Source organism: Hemitrygon akajei, chromosome 5 (assembly GCF_048418815.1).
Source record: "Hemitrygon akajei chromosome 5, sHemAka1.3, whole genome shotgun sequence".
NCBI classification, from domain to species: Eukaryota; Metazoa; Chordata; class Chondrichthyes; order Myliobatiformes; family Dasyatidae; genus Hemitrygon; species Hemitrygon akajei.
Genome location: NC_133128.1, coordinates 103,469,891 through 103,489,828, shown reverse-complemented (window position 1 = coordinate 103,489,828; position 19,938 = coordinate 103,469,891). Strand labels below are relative to the sequence as shown.

At 39.3% G+C, this 19,938-nt stretch overlaps 1 protein-coding gene across 1 annotated transcript in view; it reads right to left on the bottom strand.

The window, feature by feature from the left end:
* Window positions 1–19,938, bottom strand: part of LOC140728034 (lysosome membrane protein 2-like) — a 251,613-nt gene that overhangs the window by 20,634 nt on the left and 211,041 nt on the right. The window contains exon 8 of the mRNA XM_073046149.1: window positions 4,427–4,545. Within this exon, the coding sequence (XP_072902250.1) occupies window positions 4,427–4,545 (119 nt within the window). The remainder of the gene's footprint in view (window positions 1–4,426; window positions 4,546–19,938) is intronic.

The window sequence follows — 19,938 nt, the reverse complement described above, 5'->3', positions numbered from 1 at the left end:
CAAGTAAATAGTTGGTCACTAAGGAATGTTGAACCTTGGAGTTCAGGTCGATATGCCCCTGCTCTGTTCTCTATATACACATGACTGTGTGGCTAAGCACAGTTCCAATCCCATCTTCAAACTGACCAACGACTTTACTGTTGTAGACCTATCACAGGTGGTGATGGTCAGGAAGACAGGACATCTGGTTGAGTGGAGCCACGGCAACAACCCCTCTCTCTCAGTGTCAGCCAAACTAAAGAGCTGATTGTTGATTTCAGGATTGGGGAAGAGGCAGATTTGTGCATTGAGGCAAACTACATTGGGAATCAGCAGCTTTAACATATCAGATGGCCTGTCCTGGGCTGGGCCTGGCATCTCTACTTTCTTAAGAGGTTTGGCTTGTCACCAAACACTATAACAAACTTCTATAGATATACCGTTGAAGGTTACATCATAATTTGGTATGGCAATTTGAAAGCCCAGGAATGTTAGAAGCTGCAGAGAGTAGTGGACTCTGCCTAATACATGACAGGTATATTTTCTCCACCATTGGAAGTACTTCTAGCAGGTGCAGCCTCAAGAAGGCGGCATCCATCATTAATGTTCCTCACCATCTAGGCTATGCTGTTCATCTTCTCACAGCTACCATCGGTCTGATGTCCCATAACTACTAAGTTCAAGAATAACTACTTTCCTTCAACCTTTTGGTTCTTGAACCAACCAGCAAAATCTGAAGACTACAGTTTAGCAAAACACGACCACTTAGCACTATAATGGACTTCTTTTGTTCTAATTATGTTCTTTATTTGAAATATTGAATATTATTTATGTTTTAATTCATGATTTTGGTATGAAGGCAGCTTATATGATGCTATGTGCCTGTAAAATTGCTGCAAGTTTTTCATTGTGCAATAAACATGACTTTGACTTTGAATTTGAAAATGACATCATAGGTTGATAAGCTGGTGAAGAAGGTATATGACTGAGGCATAGAATTTAATAGTTGGATGTTATGTTGCAACTTAACATAACGCTGGTTGGGCCACACTTCGAGTTTGGGAAGTTTATGGGAAGGATGCAATCATGCAGCAGAGAATGCAGAAGAAACTCATCAGAACAGTGCCTGGATTGGTGGACAGGGAGATACTGGACAGGCTGGGCTTGTTTTACCTGAGGAGCAAAGGAGGCACTGCTAGGGTATCGAAAACAAGAGGGCATATGTTTAACATGAGAAGAAGGAATTTTAAATGGAGTCTAGGAAGTAAGTTTTACATAGATACCTGGAATTCATTACCAGAGAGATGGTAGAATCAGGAACAATCCTACTTAAATTGGCAAACCAAAGAGAATACAGTAGGATTAGTGCAGATGGAAGGAAATATCATCATTAGCATGATGCTTTTCAGAGGAGTTTGTCATTGAGCCTACTAGGGGATCAACTGTACTGGATTAGGTGTTATATAATGAACCAGAGGTGATTAGGGAGCTTAAGGGAAAGGAACCCTTAGGAGACGGTGATCACAAGTGTTTGAGTTCAACTTGAAATTTGATAGGGAGAGAGTAAAGTCTCATGTAGCAGTATTTCAGTGGAGTAAAGGAAATTACAGTGGTATGAGAGAGGAGTTGGTCAAAGTAATTGGAAGGAAATGCTGTCAGGGATGTCAGCACAGCAGCAATGGCATGCGTTTCTGGGGAAAATGAGGAAGGTGCAGGATAGATGCATTCCAAAAACAAAGGAATACTCAAATGGCAAAATAGTACAACAGTAGCTGACAAGGGAAGTCAAAGCTGATGTAAAAGCAAAAGAGAGGACATAGAACAAAACAAAAATTAGTGGGAAGATAAAGTATTGGGAAGCTTTTAAAACCATACAGAGAGCAACTAAAAGAATCTAAAAAGAGGGAAAAACTGTACAGAGAGCAACTAAAAGGAGTGAAAAGATGAATATGAAAGCAAGCTAACAAACAATAGTAAAATTGATAGTAAAAGCTTTTTCAAGTATGTAAAAAATAAAAGAGATGAACATGGAAATAGGACCATTAGAAAATGAGGCTGGAGAAATAATAACGGGGGACAAGGAGATGGCAGATGAACTGAATGAGTATTTTGCATCATTCTTCACTGTGGTAGACATTAGCAGTATGCCAGGTGTTGTAGTGTATGAAGGAAGATGAGTGAGTGAGTGAGTGCAGTTACTATTACAAGGGAGAAGATGCTCAAGAAGCTGAAAGACCTAAGGATATGTAAGTCACTCAAACCAAATGAACTGCACCCTAGGGTCCTGGAAGTGGTAGCGGTAGAGATTGTAGAGGCAATAATAATGAATTTTCAAATCTCATTGGTCTCTGGCATGGTGCCAGAGGATTGGAAAATTGCAAATGTCACTCCACTCTTTAAGAAAGGGGAAAGGCAGCAGAAAGGAAATTATAGACCAGTTAGCCCAACCTCCAGTAGTTGGGAAGATGTTGGAGTCAATTATTAGGGATGAGGTTATGGTCTACTTGGTGACACAGGACAAGATAGGACAAAGCCAGCATGGTTTCCTTAAGGGAAAATTTTGTCTGACGAACCTGTTGGAATTCTTTGAGGAGATTACAAGTTTGATAGATAAAGGGTAGCAGTGGATGTTGCATATTGAACTTTCAGAAGGCTTTTGACAAGATGCCACACATGAGGCAGCTTACCCAAGTTAAGAGCCCATGGTATTACAGGAAAGTTACTGGCATGGTTAGAGCATTTGCTGATTTGTAGGAGGCAGTGAGTGGGAATAAAAGGATCCTTTTCTTGTTGACTGCCAGTGTTTCGTGGTGTTCCACAGGGATTGGTGTTGGGACCGCTTCTTTTTATGATGTATATCAATGATTTAGATGTTGGAATCGATGGATCTGTTGCAGATGATACGAAGATTGGTAGAGGGGGAGGTAGTGTTGAGGAAACGGGTAGGCTGCAGAAGGACTTAGACAGATTCAGGGAATGGGCAAATGGAAAGCAATGTTGGAAAATGTACGGTCATGCACTTAGGTAGTAGAAATAAATGTGCAGACTACTTTCTAAACGGAGAGAAAATCCAAAAATCAGAGATGTAAAGGGAATTGGGAGTCTTTGTACAGAACAGGGCATATGTACAAAATTAAGGGAGGGAAGTTTAGGGGAGACATCAGGGGTACGTTTTTTACACAGAGGGTTGTTAGTGCCTGGAGTGACTTACCAGGAATGGTGGTGGAGGCTAAAACATTTGGGGTATTTAAGAGCCTCTTGGCCAGGCACATGGATGAAAGAAAAATAGAAGGTTATGGGGTAGTGTGGGTTTAGTACTTTTTTTTAAGGATTATATGGGTCGGCACAACATGGAGGGCTGAAGGGCCTGTACTGTGCTGTAATGCTCTATGGTTCCATGGTAGAACACTTGCAGGTAGAATTGGTGGTGAGGAAGGCAAATGCAATGTTTGCATTCATTTCTAGAGGTCTAGAATACAAGAGCAGGGATGTGATGCTGAGGCTTTATAAGACTCTGGTGAGGCCTCACCTTTAGTATTGTGAATAGTTTTGGGCTCCTTATCTTAGAAGAGATGTGCTGGCATTGGAGAGCATTCAGAAGAGGTTCACAAGGATGATTCCAGGAATTAAAGAGTTTTTCGCATGAGGAATGTTTGATGGCTCTCGGTCTTTACGCGCTGGAATTTAGAAGGATGGGGGGGGGGGGGGGGGGGGAGTCTCACTGAAACCTTCCGAATGTTGAAGGGCTGAGACAGAGGAAACATAGAAAGGATGTTTCCCATGGTGGAGGGGGTCTGGGACAATAGGCCATTGGCTCAGGATAGAGAGGTGTCCATTTAAAACAGAGATGCAGAGAAATTTCTTTAGCCCGAGGGTGGTGAATTTGTGGAATTTGTTACCACAGGCAGCTGTGGATACCAGGTCATTGGATGCCTTAAAGGCAGAGCTTGATAGGTTCTTGATCAGACACGTCATGAAAGGCTACGGGGAGAAGGCCGGGGAGTGGGGCTGAGGAGGGGAAAAGAGGTTCAGCCATGATTGAATGGTGGAGCAGTCTTGATGAGCATAATGGCCTAATTCTGATCCCATGTCTTATGGTCTTATGATGGGATGAAAGGCTCAGTTTCTAAAATGATATAAGTTTTTTAGGAGTATGAGAAGTTATATCATGGCAAGTGACAGTTGCAAAAATCATTGCATATTTCTGGGAAGTCTGTAAATATTTCTCAAAGGAGAGCAGGAGAATTGATATATTTAGGGTTGTTGTATAGAGCTAGCATGGGGAGATAATGGATCAAATATTGTGTTGCAAACTTTGTGATTCTATAAATGAGTGATGTGATACAGTTGCATATTTCACTCTGAGGGAGGTGAGTCACTTGCCAGTTTTCAGAATATGTCTTTATACATTGTAATCTATAACAAACAGTCTTTCTATTCTACTCACTGGTTCTAAGTCGAGAAACGTTTGATGAGCTTCCATATCAGGTTTCATTCCGAGTATGTCACTCACTAATTTCTCATCCCCATTGTAAAAATGAGGAGATGATATGAAGATAGGAACTCCTGAAGTACAAAGACAAAATAAAAGAAGGTTAACTTACCAAACTCATCTGAGAGCAAGGGTTTGTTCCAATTCTCAAGAGCTCCAAGTACTGTACAATAAAATATACAAACGTTTATACAAACGATTGCTCAGAAAGAGTAAGCACTCTGACTCCACCCCACCCCCCACTCCTTCCCAAACAGACTCACTCCTCTAAGAGATTGATATGTACACTCCAGGAGTTTACACCCATTCAAACACACTCTAGTCCTAAAGCAGCACAAACCACCGTAAGAAGCCGAGCGACCAGGAGCTCTTTGGGCAGCAGTGATTAGTTAGCAACCAGTATAAGAACATTGTAAGAGGACATCTACAAGAAGTGGTGTCTCATGAAGGTGACATCTATCATCAGAATTCCCACCATTTGGGCCATGTCCTCTTCTCAATGCTGCCATCAGTCAGGAGGTACAGAAGCCTGAAGATCTACACTCAAAGTTCAGCAACAGCACCTGCCCCATTGCTAACAGGTCCTTGAGCTGACCTGACAAACCCTCACACTAACTTGGAATATATTTCTCTTTTCTCTCTCAACATACCTAGAGTCATTATGTTTGTTTTGTTTTGTGAATTATGTGTAATTTGTGTTAATTTGATGTCATGTCTGTAATGTACTATGCTACTGCTACATAGAGCTAATTTTCATGACATTTATCCCTTGGATGTGTATGCCCATGACAATGAACTTGAACTTGACCTGTTTTTGTCTCTACAATCACATTATTCCAAGTTTAAATATCTTACACAGAATTATAAAGCCCTCCCGGTATACTGGTATATGGATCACTAACTCAACTACTGAAAAGATTCGGTTACTTTTAGCTGTGCATCTGTATGTGGATCAATTTATCTTCTCAAATGACATGTCTATGCATTTGATTGAGTTAAATTTCATCAGATTGCCCAGTTTCCTACTTGACCTTAGACGATCTTCTTCACTGTCCATTATTCCATTTGTTTTGGTGTCATCTGAAAACCTATTACTCATAATAACTTGTTGGCCAGAAAGAATGACAATCTTCAAATCAGTGAATTCTAATGAATCAAGGACAGTGGAAGCAGTCTTTGTTCTTGCCATGTGCTTGGGGGATGGAGGCTGCCATTTTGTGAAGACACTCGATTCTCCATTTTGTGAGCTTGACATGCTGGACTTGATTAGTGTTTTAAAGAAGACACAAAGACCAGGTAATCTGCTGGACCGGAGGTCATTTCCAAATAAGGAGTTGTTTGTGAGGTGTTCTTTGGTTCGCTATAACATGCAGACTTGTGAATGCCTGAGGTGATTCGAGCTCATTGCTGACTGAGAACAAAGAGCCATGAGTCAGCAACGGTCCCTTGATGGGGAGAGGACAATAGATGGAGGCTGCTTTGGACCAGAGCCAATGACCAGGTGTTAAAGGCCAGACACATGATCTGCGGCCAATGACACGGGAATGCGACATTTGAATTGATAAGCAATGGATATAAAAGTGGATGCTTTGTGTGCGCCAGTGGAGGTAACTTTGAAGAATAACCATCGCAGACACAAGCGAGAAGAAGCCTGCGTGAAGCACGTGGAGAGTGAGTCAGGACTACGAGGAACAAGGAACGCCTGGCCAGCGTAAATTCCTCCGTTCGGGTAATACCTTTGCTATTCTTTGACTATCCAGGAGAGACAGGGACACTTAGCAGGTGTGCGCACAAGGTATTTAGTGTATGAATTCACATATTAGTTAGTTTGAACAATAAAGGTAATTGTCAGTAAATACAGATCTCTCCATGCCTCACTCAGAATTGTTGGAAGAGGTAGAAGCGGTATCTCTCTCTCTCTCTCTTTTCCAACAAACTATTTTCTCATCCAAGTCATTAATATATCTTTCTCTGTACAGCTGAGCTACTCACGGTGCTTTGACTCAACTGCAGCCTCCCCCATCAGTAGCTGGAACAATACAAAGAGCAAATGCCCTCTGGGCTCTCCTGAATCACCTGCCTGCACTTTATGTGATGATCACTCAGTCTTTCTATACAGTCTCCTGAGTGATGAGATGATTACCATCCACAAGACACTTTGAGCCAGGGACGGTGTATGTTTATGTCAGCTGCTAAAGCTCCTCCAACTCTACCTTCTACTCTGTGGTTGTCTGGCAAACAGGAAGTATACCAAAATATTGACAGAAAACAGTTTTGAACTATTCCTTTGGTCTGAGGTGCCCTGCCATTCCTCTATACGTAGACTTTAAAAATTACAAAAACAGCCCTTCTTGTCCTACACTGTTTCATTAGGTTCCCATTCAACACGATCCCCAGATTTCTACTCTGTAGAACTGGAGTGCCATTTACCGGTGTGTTTACAAACACCTCTGTGTTTATATTTACCGGTGTGGTTACAATCCCCTCTGTGTTTATATTTACTGGTGTGGTTACAATCCCCTCTGTGTTTATATTTACTGGTGTGGTGACAATCCCCTCTGTGTTTATATTTACTGGTGTGGTGACAAACCCCTCTGTGCTTTTATTTACTGGCATGGTTACAAACCCCTCTGTGTTTATATTTACTGGTGTGGTTACAATCCCCTCTGTGTTTATATTTACTGGTGTGGTGACAATCCCCTCTGTGTTTATATTTACTGGTGTGGTGACAAACCCCTCTGTGCTTTTATTTACTGGCATGGTTACAAACCCCTCTGTGTTTATATTTACCAGTGTGTTTACAAACCCTTCTGTGTTTATATTTCCCGTTGTGGTTACAAACCCCTCTGTGTCAGTGTTTACTGGTGTGGTTACAAACCCCTCTGTGTTTATATTTACTGGTTGGTTACAAACCCCTCTGTGTTTATATTTACTGGTGTGGTTACAAACCTCTCTGTGTTTATATTTACCGGTGTTGTGTTGCCCTTAAGGCATTTGTTTAGCTTTATTACATTTTTGCTTTAGTAATTCATTTGTAACTATTTTCTAGTTAAAGTTAAGGTTGTTAAAAGTAAATTCATTGTCTATGATGTATCGCGGCATGCGATGATGTCACACCCGGTTTTGCCGCGTCTTGTGGAAAAATACCGGCTTGGAGAAACGGGAAGGAGGGGGTCTGTGTGTGCAGGATCAGCACGAGAAAAGTTTTCATTCTACGCACTAAGAAACATCATAGAAGCAACGCCGTAAGTTCATAAGTTAATCGATATGTTGAAGTAAAAATGTTAACGCTGATTCTGTTAAGAGTAATGATGGTTGATAAAGTTTATTTTCTTGTTTTATTGAAAGAGTTACTGGACAGTTTGTGTTGAAGTGTATTTAAAGCCAGTTGATGGCATAGGTAGATTCTGACTGTATGTTGTACTTTAATGTAATATAGTTTGTTGTAGTTTTACTTTTACAAGAATTTATGATGTAAATGTGATGTCAAGAAGGAAAAAAATACTGTATATATTTTGTATTGTTTTATCAACAGTTTTCACCATACGTTAATGTGGAAGAGGGAACAGTAAATGGTTAATCTTACTGCAATTGTGCCCTCTTTGACTACGGTTTACCTAGGTGTTTAGTTCAGAGTTTTTACACTGGAATGAGAATACTACAGCTGTGGTTACAAACCCTCGGTGTTTACAAACCCCTCTGTGTTTATATTTACTGGTGTGGTTACAAAACCCTCTGTGTTTATATTTACTGGTGTGGATACAAACCCCTCTGTGTTTATATTTACTGGTGTGGTTACAAACCCCTCTGTGATTATATTCACCGGTGTGGTTACAAACCCATCTGTGTTTATATTTACCCGGATGGTTACAAAACCCTCTGTGTTTATATTTACTGATGTGGTTACAAAACCCTCTGTGTTTATATTTAATTGTGTGGTTACAAACACCTCCGTGTTTATATTTACTGACGTGGTTACAAATCCTTCTGTGTAGATATTTACTGGTATGTTTACATACCTCTCTGTGTTAATATTTACTGGTGTGGTTACAAACCCCTCTGTGTTTATATTCACAGGTGTGGTTACAAACCCATCTGTGTTTCTATTTACCGGTGTGGTTACAAACCACTCTGTGTTTATATTTACCGGTGTGATTACAAACCACTCTGTGTTTATATTTACTGGTGTGGTTACAAACCCCGCTGTGTTTATATTTACCGGTATGGTTACAAAAACCTCTGTGTGTTATATTTACCGGTGTGGTTACAAACCCCTCTATGCTGATATTTACTGGCATGCTAACAAACCCCTCTGTGTTTATATTCACCGGTGTGGTTACAAACCCCTCTGTGTTTATATTTACTGGTGTGGTTACAATTCCCTCTGTGTTTATATTTACTGGCGTGGTTACAACCCCTCTGTGCTTTAATTTACCAGTGTGGTTACAGACACCTCTCTGTTTATATTTACCGTCGTGATTTCAAAATCCTCTGTGTTTTTGTTCACTGGCGTGGTTACAAACCCCTTTGGGTTTATATTTACTGGTGTGGTTACAAACTCCTCTGTGTCAATGTTTACTGGTGTGGTTACAAACCACTCTGTGTTTATATTTACCAGTGTGGTTACAGACCCCTCTCTGTTTATATTTACCGTCGTGATTTCAAAATCCTCTGTGTTTTTATTTACTGGCGTGGTTACAAACCCACTGTGTTTATATTTACCGGTATGGTTACAAAAACCTCTGTGTGTTATATTTACCGGTGTGGTTACAAACCCCTCTATGCTGATATTTACTGGCATGCTAACAAACCCCTCTGTGTTTATATTCACCGGTGTGGTTACAAACCCCTCTGTGTTTATATTTACTGGCGTGGTTACAAACCCCTCTGTGTTTATATTCACCGGTGTGGTTACAAACCCCTCTGTGTTTATATTTACCAGTGTGATTACAAACCCCTCTGTGTTTATATTTACCGGTGTGGTTACAATCCCCTCTGTGTTTATACTTAATGGTGTGGTTACAAACCCCTCTGGGTTCATATTTACTGGTGTGGTTACAAAACCTTCTGGGTTTATATTTACTGGTGTGGTTACAAATCCCTCTGTGTCAATGTTTACTGGTGTGTTTACAAACCCTTCATGTTTATATTTACTGGTGTGGTTACAAACCACTCTGTGTTTATATTTACTGGTGTGGTTACAAACACCTCTGTGTTTATATTTACCCGGATGGTTACAAAACCCTCTGTGTTTATATTTACTGATGTGGTTACAAAACCCTCTGTGTTTATATTTAATTGTGTGGTTACAAACACCTCCGTGTTTATATTTACTGACGTGGTTACAAATCCTCTGTGCTTTTATTTACCAGTGTGGTTACAGACACCTCTCTGTTTATATTTACCGTCGTGATTTCAAAATCCTCTGTGTTTTTGCTTACTGGCGTGGTTACAAACCCCTTTGGGTTTATATTTACTGGTGTGGTTACAAACCCCTCTGTGTCAATGTTTACTGGTGTGGTTACAAACCACTCTGTGTTTATATTTACCAGTGTGGTTACAGACCCCTCTCTGTTTATATTTACCGTCGTGATTTCAAAATCCTCTGTGTTTTTATTTACTGGCGTGGTTACAAACCCACTGTGTTTATATTTACCGGTATGGTTACAAAAACCTCTGTATGTTATATTTACCGGTGTGGTTACAAACCCCTCTATGCTGATATTTACTGGCATGCTAACAAACCCCTCTGTGTTTATATTCACCGGTGTGGTTACAAACCCCTCTGTGTTTATATTTACTGGCGTGGTTACAAACCCCTCTGTGTTTATATTCACCGGTGTGGTTACAAACCCCTCTGTGTTTATATTTACCAGTGTGATTACAAACCCCTCTGTGTTTATATTTACCGGTGTGGTTACAATCCCCTCTGTGTTTATACTTAATGGTGTGGTTACAAACCCCTCTGGGTTCATATTTACTGGTGTGGTTACAAAACCTTCTGGGTTTATATTTACTGGTGTGGTTACAAATCCCTCTGTGTCAATGTTTACTGGTGTGTTTACAAACCCTTCATGTTTATATTTACTGGTGTGGTTACAAACCACTCTGTGTTTATATTTACTGGTGTGGTTACAAACACCTCTGTGTTTATATTTACCCGGATGGTTACAAAACCCTCTGTGTTTATATTTAATTGTGTGGTTACAAACACCTCCGTGTTTATATTTACTGACGTGGTTACAAATCCTCTGTGCTTTTATTTACCAGTGTGGTTACAGACACCTCTCTGTTTATATTTACCGTCGTGATTTCAAAATCCTCTGTGTTTTTGCTTACTGGCGTGGTTACAAACCCCTTTGGGTTTATATTTACTGGTGTGGTTACAAACCCCTCTGTGTCAATGTTTACTGGTGTGGTTACAAACCACTCTATGTTTATATTTACCAGTGTGATTACAAACCCCTCTGTGTTTATATTTACTAGTGTGGTTACAAAACCCTCTGTGTTTATATTTACTGGTGTGGTTACAAACCCCTCTGTGTTTATATTTACTGGTGTGGTTACAAACCCCTCTGTGTTTATATTTACTGGTGTGGTTACAAACCCCTCTGTGTTTATATTTACTGGTGTGGTTACAAACCGCTATGTGTTTATATTTACCGGTGTGGTTACAAACACTTCATGTTTATATTTACTGGTGTGGTTACAAACCCATCTGTGTTTATATTTACTGGTGGGGTTACAAACCACTATATGTTTATATTTACCAGTGTGATTACAAACCCCTCAGTGTTTATATTTACTAGTGTGGTTACAAAACCCTCTGTGTTTATATTTACTGGTGTGGTTACAAACCCTTCCTGTTTATATTTACTGGTGTGGTTACAAACCACTCTGTGTTTATATTTACCAGTGTGGTTACAAACCCCTCTGTGTTTATATTTACTGGTGTGGTTACAAACACCTCTGTGTTTATATTTACCCGGATGGTTACAAAACCCTCTGTGTTTATATTTACTGATGTAGTTACAAAACCCTCTGTGTTTATAGTTAATTGTGTGTTTACAAACACCTCCGTGTTTATATTTACTGACGTGGTTACAAATCCTTCTGTGTAGATATTTACTGGTATGTTTACATACCTCTCTGTGTTTATATTTACTGGTGTGGTTACAAACCCCGCTGTGTTTATATTTACCCGTATGGTTACAAAAACCTCTGTGTGTTATATTTACCGGTGTGGTTACAAAACCCTCTATGCTGATATTTACTGGCATGCTTACAAACCCCTCTGTGTTTATATTCACCGGTGTGGTTACAAACCCCTCTGTGTTTATATTTACTGGTGTGGTTACAATCCCCTCTGTGTTTATATTTACTGGCGTGGTTACAACCCCTCTGTGCTTTTATTTACCAGTGTGGTTACAGACACCTCTCTGTTTATATTTACCGTCGTGATTTCAAAATCCTCTGTGTTTATATTTACTGACGTGGTTACAAATCCTTCTGTGTAGATATTTACTGGTATGTTTACATACCTCTCTGTGTTTATATTTACTGGTGTGGTTACAAACCCCTCTGTGTTTATATTCACAGGTGTGGTTACAAACCCATCTGTGTTTCTATTTACCGGTGTGGTTACAAACCACTCTGTGTTTATATTTACTGGTGTGGTTACAAACCCCGCTGTGTTTATATTTACCGGTATGGTTACAAAAACCTCTGTGTGTTATATTTACCGGTGTGGTTACAAACCCCTCTATGCTGATATTTACTGGCATGCTAACAAACCCCTCTGTGTTTATATTCACCGGTGTGGTTACAAACCCCTCTGTGTTTATATTTACTGGTGTGGTTACAATTCCCTCTGTGTTTATATTTACTGGCGTGGTTACAACCACTCTGTGCTTTTATTTACCAGTGTGGTTACAGACACCTCTCTGTTTATATTTACTGTCGTGATTTCAAAATCCTCTGTGTTTTTGTTCACTGGCGTGGTTACAAACCCCTTTGGGTTTATATTTACTGGTGTGGTTACAAACTCCTCTGTGTCAATGTTTACTGGTGTGGTTACAAACCACTCTGTGTTTATATTTACCAGTGTGATTACAAACCCCTCTGTGTTTATATTTACCGGTGTGGTTACAATCCCCTCTGTGTTTATACTTAATGGTGTGGTTACAAACCCCTCTGGGTTCATATTTACTGGTGTGGTTACAAACCCTTTTGGGTTTATATTTACTGGTGTGGTTACAAACCCCTCTGTGTTTATATTTACTGGTGTGGTTACAAACCCCTCTGTGTTTATATTTACTGGTGTGGTTACAAACCCCTCTGTGTTTATATTTACTGGTGTGGTTACAAACCGCTATGTGTTTATATTTACCGGTGTGGTTACAAACACTTCATGTTTATATTTACTGGTGTGGTTACAAACCCATCTGTGTTTATATTTACTGGTGGGGTTACAAACCACTATATGTTTATATTTACCAGTGTGATTACAAACCCCTCAGTGTTTATATTTACTAGTGTGGTTACAAAACCCTCTGTGTTTATATTTACTGGTGTGGTTACAAACCCTTCCTGTTTATATTTACTGGTGTGGTTACAAACCACTCTGTGTTTATATTTACCAGTGTGGTTACAAACCCCTCTGTGTTTATATTTACTGGTGTGGTTACAAACACCTCTGTGTTTATATTTACCCGGATGGTTACAAAACCCTCTGTGTTTATATTTACTGATGTAGTTACAAAACCCTCTGTGTTTATAGTTAATTGTGTGTTTACAAACACCTCCGTGTTTATATTTACTGACGTGGTTACAAATCCTTCTGTGTAGATATTTACTGGTATGTTTACATACCTCTCTGTGTTTATATTTACTGGTGTGGTTACAAACCCCGCTGTGTTTATATTTACCCGTATGGTTACAAAAACCTCTGTGTGTTATATTTACCGGTGTGGTTACAAAACCCTCTATGCTGATATTTACTGGCATGCTTACAAACCCCTCTGTGTTTATATTCACCGGTGTGGTTACAAACCCCTCTGTGTTTATATTTACTGGTGTGGTTACAATCCCCTCTGTGTTTATATTTACTGGCGTGGTTACAACCCCTCTGTGCTTTTATTTACCAGTGTGGTTACAGACACCTCTCTGTTTATATTTACCGTCGTGATTTCAAAATCCTCTGTGTTTATATTTACTGACGTGGTTACAAATCCTTCTGTGTAGATATTTACTGGTATGTTTACATACCTCTCTGTGTTTATATTTACTGGTGTGGTTACAAACCCCTCTGTGTTTATATTCACAGGTGTGGTTACAAACCCATCTGTGTTTCTATTTACCGGTGTGGTTACAAACCACTCTGTGTTTATATTTACTGGTGTGGTTACAAACCCCGCTGTGTTTATATTTACCGGTATGGTTACAAAAACCTCTGTGTGTTATATTTACCGGTGTGGTTACAAACCCCTCTATGCTGATATTTACTGGCATGCTAACAAACCCCTCTGTGTTTATATTCACCGGTGTGGTTACAAACCCCTCTGTGTTTATATTTACTGGTGTGGTTACAATTCCCTCTGTGTTTATATTTACTGGCGTGGTTACAACCACTCTGTGCTTTTATTTACCAGTGTGGTTACAGACACCTCTCTGTTTATATTTACTGTCGTGATTTCAAAATCCTCTGTGTTTTTGTTCACTGGCGTGGTTACAAACCCCTTTGGGTTTATATTTACTGGTGTGGTTACAAACTCCTCTGTGTCAATGTTTACTGGTGTGGTTACAAACCACTCTGTGTTTATATTTACCAGTGTGATTACAAACCCCTCTGTGTTTATATTTACCGGTGTGGTTACAATCCCCTCTGTGTTTATACTTAATGGTGTGGTTACAAACCCCTCTGGGTTCATATTTACTGGTGTGGTTACAAACCCTTTTGGGTTTATATTTACTGGTGTGGTTACAAACTCCTCTGTGTCAATGTTTACTGGTGTGGTTACAAACCACTCTGTGTTTATATTTACCAGTGTGATTACAAACCCCTCTGTGTTTATATTTACCGGTGTGGTTACAATCCCCTCTGTGTTTATACTTAATGGTGTGGTTACAAACCCCTCTGGGTTCATATTTACTGGTGTGGTTACAAAACCTTCTGGGTTTATATTTACTGGTGTGGTTACAAATCCCTCTGTGTCAATGTTTACTGGTGTGTTTACAAACACTTCATGTTTATATTTACTGGTGTGGTTACAAACCACTCTGTGTTTATATTTACTGGTGTGATTACAAACACCTCTGTGTTTATATTTACCCGGATGGTTACAAAACCCTCTGTGTTTATATTTACTGATGTGGTTACAAAACCCTCTGTGTTTATATTTAATTGTGTGGTTACAAACACCTCCGTGTTTATATTTACTGACGTGGTTACAAATCCTCTGTGCTTTTATTTACCAGTGTGGTTACAGACACCTCTCTGTTTATATTTACCGTCGTGATTTCAAAATCCTCTGTGTTTTTGTTTACTGGCGTGGTTACAAACCCCTTTGGGTTTATATTTACTGGTGTGGTTACAAACCCCTCTGTGTCAATGTTTACTGGTGTGGTTACAAACCACACTATGTTTATATTTACCAGTGTGATTACAAACCCCTCTGTGTTTATATTTACTAGTGTGGTTACAAAACCCTCTGTGTTTATATTTACTGGTGTGGTTACAAACCCCTCTGTGTTTATATTTACTGGTGTGGTTACAAACCCCTCTGTGTTTATATTTACTGGTTGGTTACAAACCCCTCTGTGTTTATATTTACTGGTGTGGTTACAAACCGCTATGTGTTTATATTTACCGGTGTGGTTACAAACACTTCATGTTTATATTTACTGGTGTGGTTACAAACCCATCTGTGTTTATATTTACTGGTGGGGTTACAAACCACTCTATGTTTATATTTACCAGTGTGATTACAAACCCCTCAGTGTTTATATTTACTAGTGTGGTTACAAAACCCTCTGTGTTTATATTTACTGGTGTGGTTACAAACCCTTCCTGTTTATATTTACTGGTGTGGTTACAAACCACTCTGTGTTTATATTTACCAGTGTGGTTACAAACCCCTCTGTGTTTATATTTACTGGTGTGGTTACAAACACCTCTGTGTTTATATTTACCCGGATGGTTACAAAACCCTCTGTGTTTATATTTACTGATGTAGTTACAAAACCCTCTGTGTTTATAGTTAATTGTGTGTTTACAAACACCTCCGTGTTTATATTTACTGACGTGGTTACAAATCCTTCTGTGTAGATATTTACTGGTATGTTTACATACCTCTCTGTGTTTATATTTACTGGTGTGGTTACAAACCCCGCTGTGTTTATATTACCCGTATGGTTACAAAAACCTCTGTGTGTTATATTTACCGGTGTGGTTACAAAACCTTCTATGCTGATATTTACTGGCATGCTTACAAACCCCTCTATGTTTATATTCACCGGTGTGGTTACAAACCCCTCTGTGTTTATATTTACTGGCATGCTTACAAACCCCTCTGTGTTTATATTCACCGGTGTGGTTACAAACCCCTCTGTGTTTATATTTACTGGTGTGGTTACAATCCCCTCTGTGTTTATATTTACTGGCGTGGTTACAACCCCTCTGTGCTTTTATTTACCAGTGTGGTTACAGACACCTCTCTGTTTATATTTACCGTCGTGATTTCAAAATCCTCTGTGTTTTTGTTTACTGGCGTGGTTACAAACCCCTTTGGGTTTATATTTACTGGTGTGGTTACAAACCCCTCTGTGTCAATGTTTACTGGTGTGGTTACAAACCACTCTGTGTTTATATTTACCAGTGTGGTTAGAGACCCCTCTCTGTTTATATTTACCGTCGTGATTTCAAAATCCTCTGTGTTTTTATTTACTGGCGTGGTTACAAACCCACTGTGTTTATATTTACCGGTATGGTTACAAAAACCTCTGTATGTTATATTTACCGGTGTGGTTACAAACCCCTCTATGCTGATATTTACTGGCATGCTAACAAACCCCTCTGTGTTTATATTCACCGGTGTGGTTACAAACCCCTCTGTGTTTATATTTACTGGCGTGGTTACAAACCCCTCTGTGTTTATATTCACCGGTGTGGTTACAAACCCCTCTGTGTTTATATTTACCAGTGTGATTACAAACCCCTCTGTGTTTATATTTACCGGTGTGGTTACAATCCCCTCTGTGTTTATACTTAATGGTGTGGTTACAAACCCCTCTGGGTTCATATTTACTGGTGTGGTTACAAAACCTTCTGGGTTTATATTTACTGGTGTGGTTACAAATCCCTCTGTGTCAATGTTTACTGGTGTGTTTACAAACCCTTCATGTTTATATTTACTGGTGTGGTTACAAACCACTCTGTGTTTATATTTACTGGTGTGGTTACAAACACCTCTGTGTTTATATTTACCCGGATGGTTACAAAACCCTCTGTGTTTATATTTAATTGTGTGGTTACAAACACCTCCGTGTTTATATTTACTGACGTGGTTACAAATCCTCTGTGCTTTTATTTACCAGTGTGGTTACAGACACCTCTCTGTTTATATTTACCGTCGTGATTTCAAAATCCTCTGTGTTTTTGCTTACTGGCGTGGTTACAAACCCCTTTGGGTTTATATTTACTGGTGTGGTTACAAACCCCTCTGTGTCAATGTTTACTGGTGTGGTTACAAACCACTCTATGTTTATATTTACCAGTGTGATTACAAACCCCTCTGTGTTTATATTTACTAGTGTGGTTACAAAACCCTCTGTGTTTATATTTACTGGTGTGGTTACAAACCCCTCTGTGTTTATATTTACTGGTGTGGTTACAAACCCCTCTGTGTTTATATTTACTGGTGTGGTTACAAACCCCTCTGTGTTTATATTTACTGGTGTGGTTACAAACCGCTATGTGTTTATATTTACCGGTGTGGTTACAAACACTTCATGTTTATATTTACTGGTGTGGTTACAAACCCATCTGTGTTTATATTTACTGGTGGGGTTACAAACCACTATATGTTTATATTTACCAGTGTGATTACAAACCCCTCAGTGTTTATATTTACTAGTGTGGTTACAAAACCCTCTGTGTTTATATTTACTGGTGTGGTTACAAACCCTTCCTGTTTATATTTACTGGTGTGGTTACAAACCACTCTGTGTTTATATTTACCAGTGTGGTTACAAACCCCTCTGTGTTTATATTTACTGGTGTGGTTACAAACACCTCTGTGTTTATATTTACCCGGATGGTTACAAAACCCTCTGTGTTTATATTTACTGATGTAGTTACAAAACCCTCTGTGTTTATAGTTAATTGTGTGTTTACAAACACCTCCGTGTTTATATTTACTGACGTGGTTACAAATCCTTCTGTGTAGATATTTACTGGTATGTTTACATACCTCTCTGTGTTTATATTTACTGGTGTGGTTACAAACCCCGCTGTGTTTATATTTACCCGTATGGTTACAAAAACCTCTGTGTGTTATATTTACCGGTGTGGTTACAAAACCCTCTATGCTGATATTTACTGGCATGCTTACAAACCCCTCTGTGTTTATATTCACCGGTGTGGTTACAAACCCCTCTGTGTTTATATTTACTGGTGTGGTTACAATCCCCTCTGTGTTTATATTTACTGGCGTGGTTACAACCCCTCTGTGCTTTTATTTACCAGTGTGGTTACAGACACCTCTCTGTTTATATTTACCGTCGTGATTTCAAAATCCTCTGTGTTTATATTTACTGACGTGGTTACAAATCCTTCTGTGTAGATATTTACTGGTATGTTTACATACCTCTCTGTGTTTATATTTACTGGTGTGGTTACAAACCCCTCTGTGTTTATATTCACAGGTGTGGTTACAAACCCATCTGTGTTTCTATTTACCGGTGTGGTTACAAACCACTCTGTGTTTATATTTACTGGTGTGGTTACAAACCCCGCTGTGTTTATATTTACCGGTATGGTTACAAAAACCTCTGTGTGTTATATTTACCGGTGTGGTTACAAACCCCTCTATGCTGATATTTACTGGCATGCTAACAAACCCCTCTGTGTTTATATTCACCGGTGTGGTTACAAACCCCTCTGTGTTTATATTTACTGGTGTGGTTACAATTCCCTCTGTGTTTATATTTACTGGCGTGGTTACAACCACTCTGTGCTTTTATTTACCAGTGTGGTTACAGACACCTCTCTGTTTATATTTACTGTCGTGATTTCAAAATCCTCTGTGTTTTTGTTCACTGGCGTGGTTACAAACCCCTTTGGGTTTATATTTACTGGTGTGGTTACAAACTCCTCTGTGTCAATGTTTACTGGTGTGGTTACAAACCACTCTGTGTTTATATTTACCAGTGTGATTACAAACCCCTCTGTGTTTATATTTACCGGTGTGGTTACAATCCCCTCTGTGTTTATACTTAATGGTGTGGTTACAAACCCCTCTGGGTTTATATTTACTGGTGTGGTTACAAACTCCTCTGTGTCAATGTTTACTGGTGTGGTTACAAACCACTCTGTGTTTATATTTACCAGTGTGATTACAAACCCCTCTGTGTTTATATTTACCGGTGTGGTTACAATCCCCTCTGTGTTTATACTTAATGGTGTGGTTACAAACCCCTCTGGGTTCATATTTACTGGTGTGGTTACAAAACCTTCTGGGTTTATATTTACTGGTGTGGTTACAAATCCCTCTGTGTCAATGTTTACTGGTGTGTTTACAAACACTTCATGTTTATATTTACTGGTGTGGTTACAAACCACTCTGTGTTTATATTTACTGGTGTGATTACAAACACCTCTGTGTTTATATTTACCCGGATGGTTACAAAACCCTCTGTGTTTATATTTACTGATGTGGTTACAAAACCCTCTGTGTTTATATTTAATTGTGTGGTTACAAACACCTCCGTGTTTATATTTACTGACGTGGTTACAAATCCTCTGTGCTTTTATTTACCAGTGTGGTTACAGACACCTCTCTGTTTATATTTACCGTCGTGATTTCAAAATCCTCTGTGTTTTTGTTTACTGGCTTGGTTACAAACCCCTTTGGGTTTATATTTACTGGTGTGGTTACAAACCCCTCTGTGTCAATGTTTACTGGTGTGGTTACAAACCACACTATGTTTATATTTACCAGTGTGATTACAAACCCCTCTGTGTTTATATTTACTAGTGTGGTTACAAAACCCTCTGTGTTTATATTTACTGGTGTGGTTACAAACCCCTCTGTGTTTATATTTACTGGTGTGGTTACAAACCCCTCTGTGTTTATATTTACTGGTTGGTTACAAACCCCTCTGTGTTTATATTTACTGGTGTGGTTACAAACCGCTATGTGTTTATATTTACCGGTGTGGTTACAAACACTTCATGTTTATATTTACTG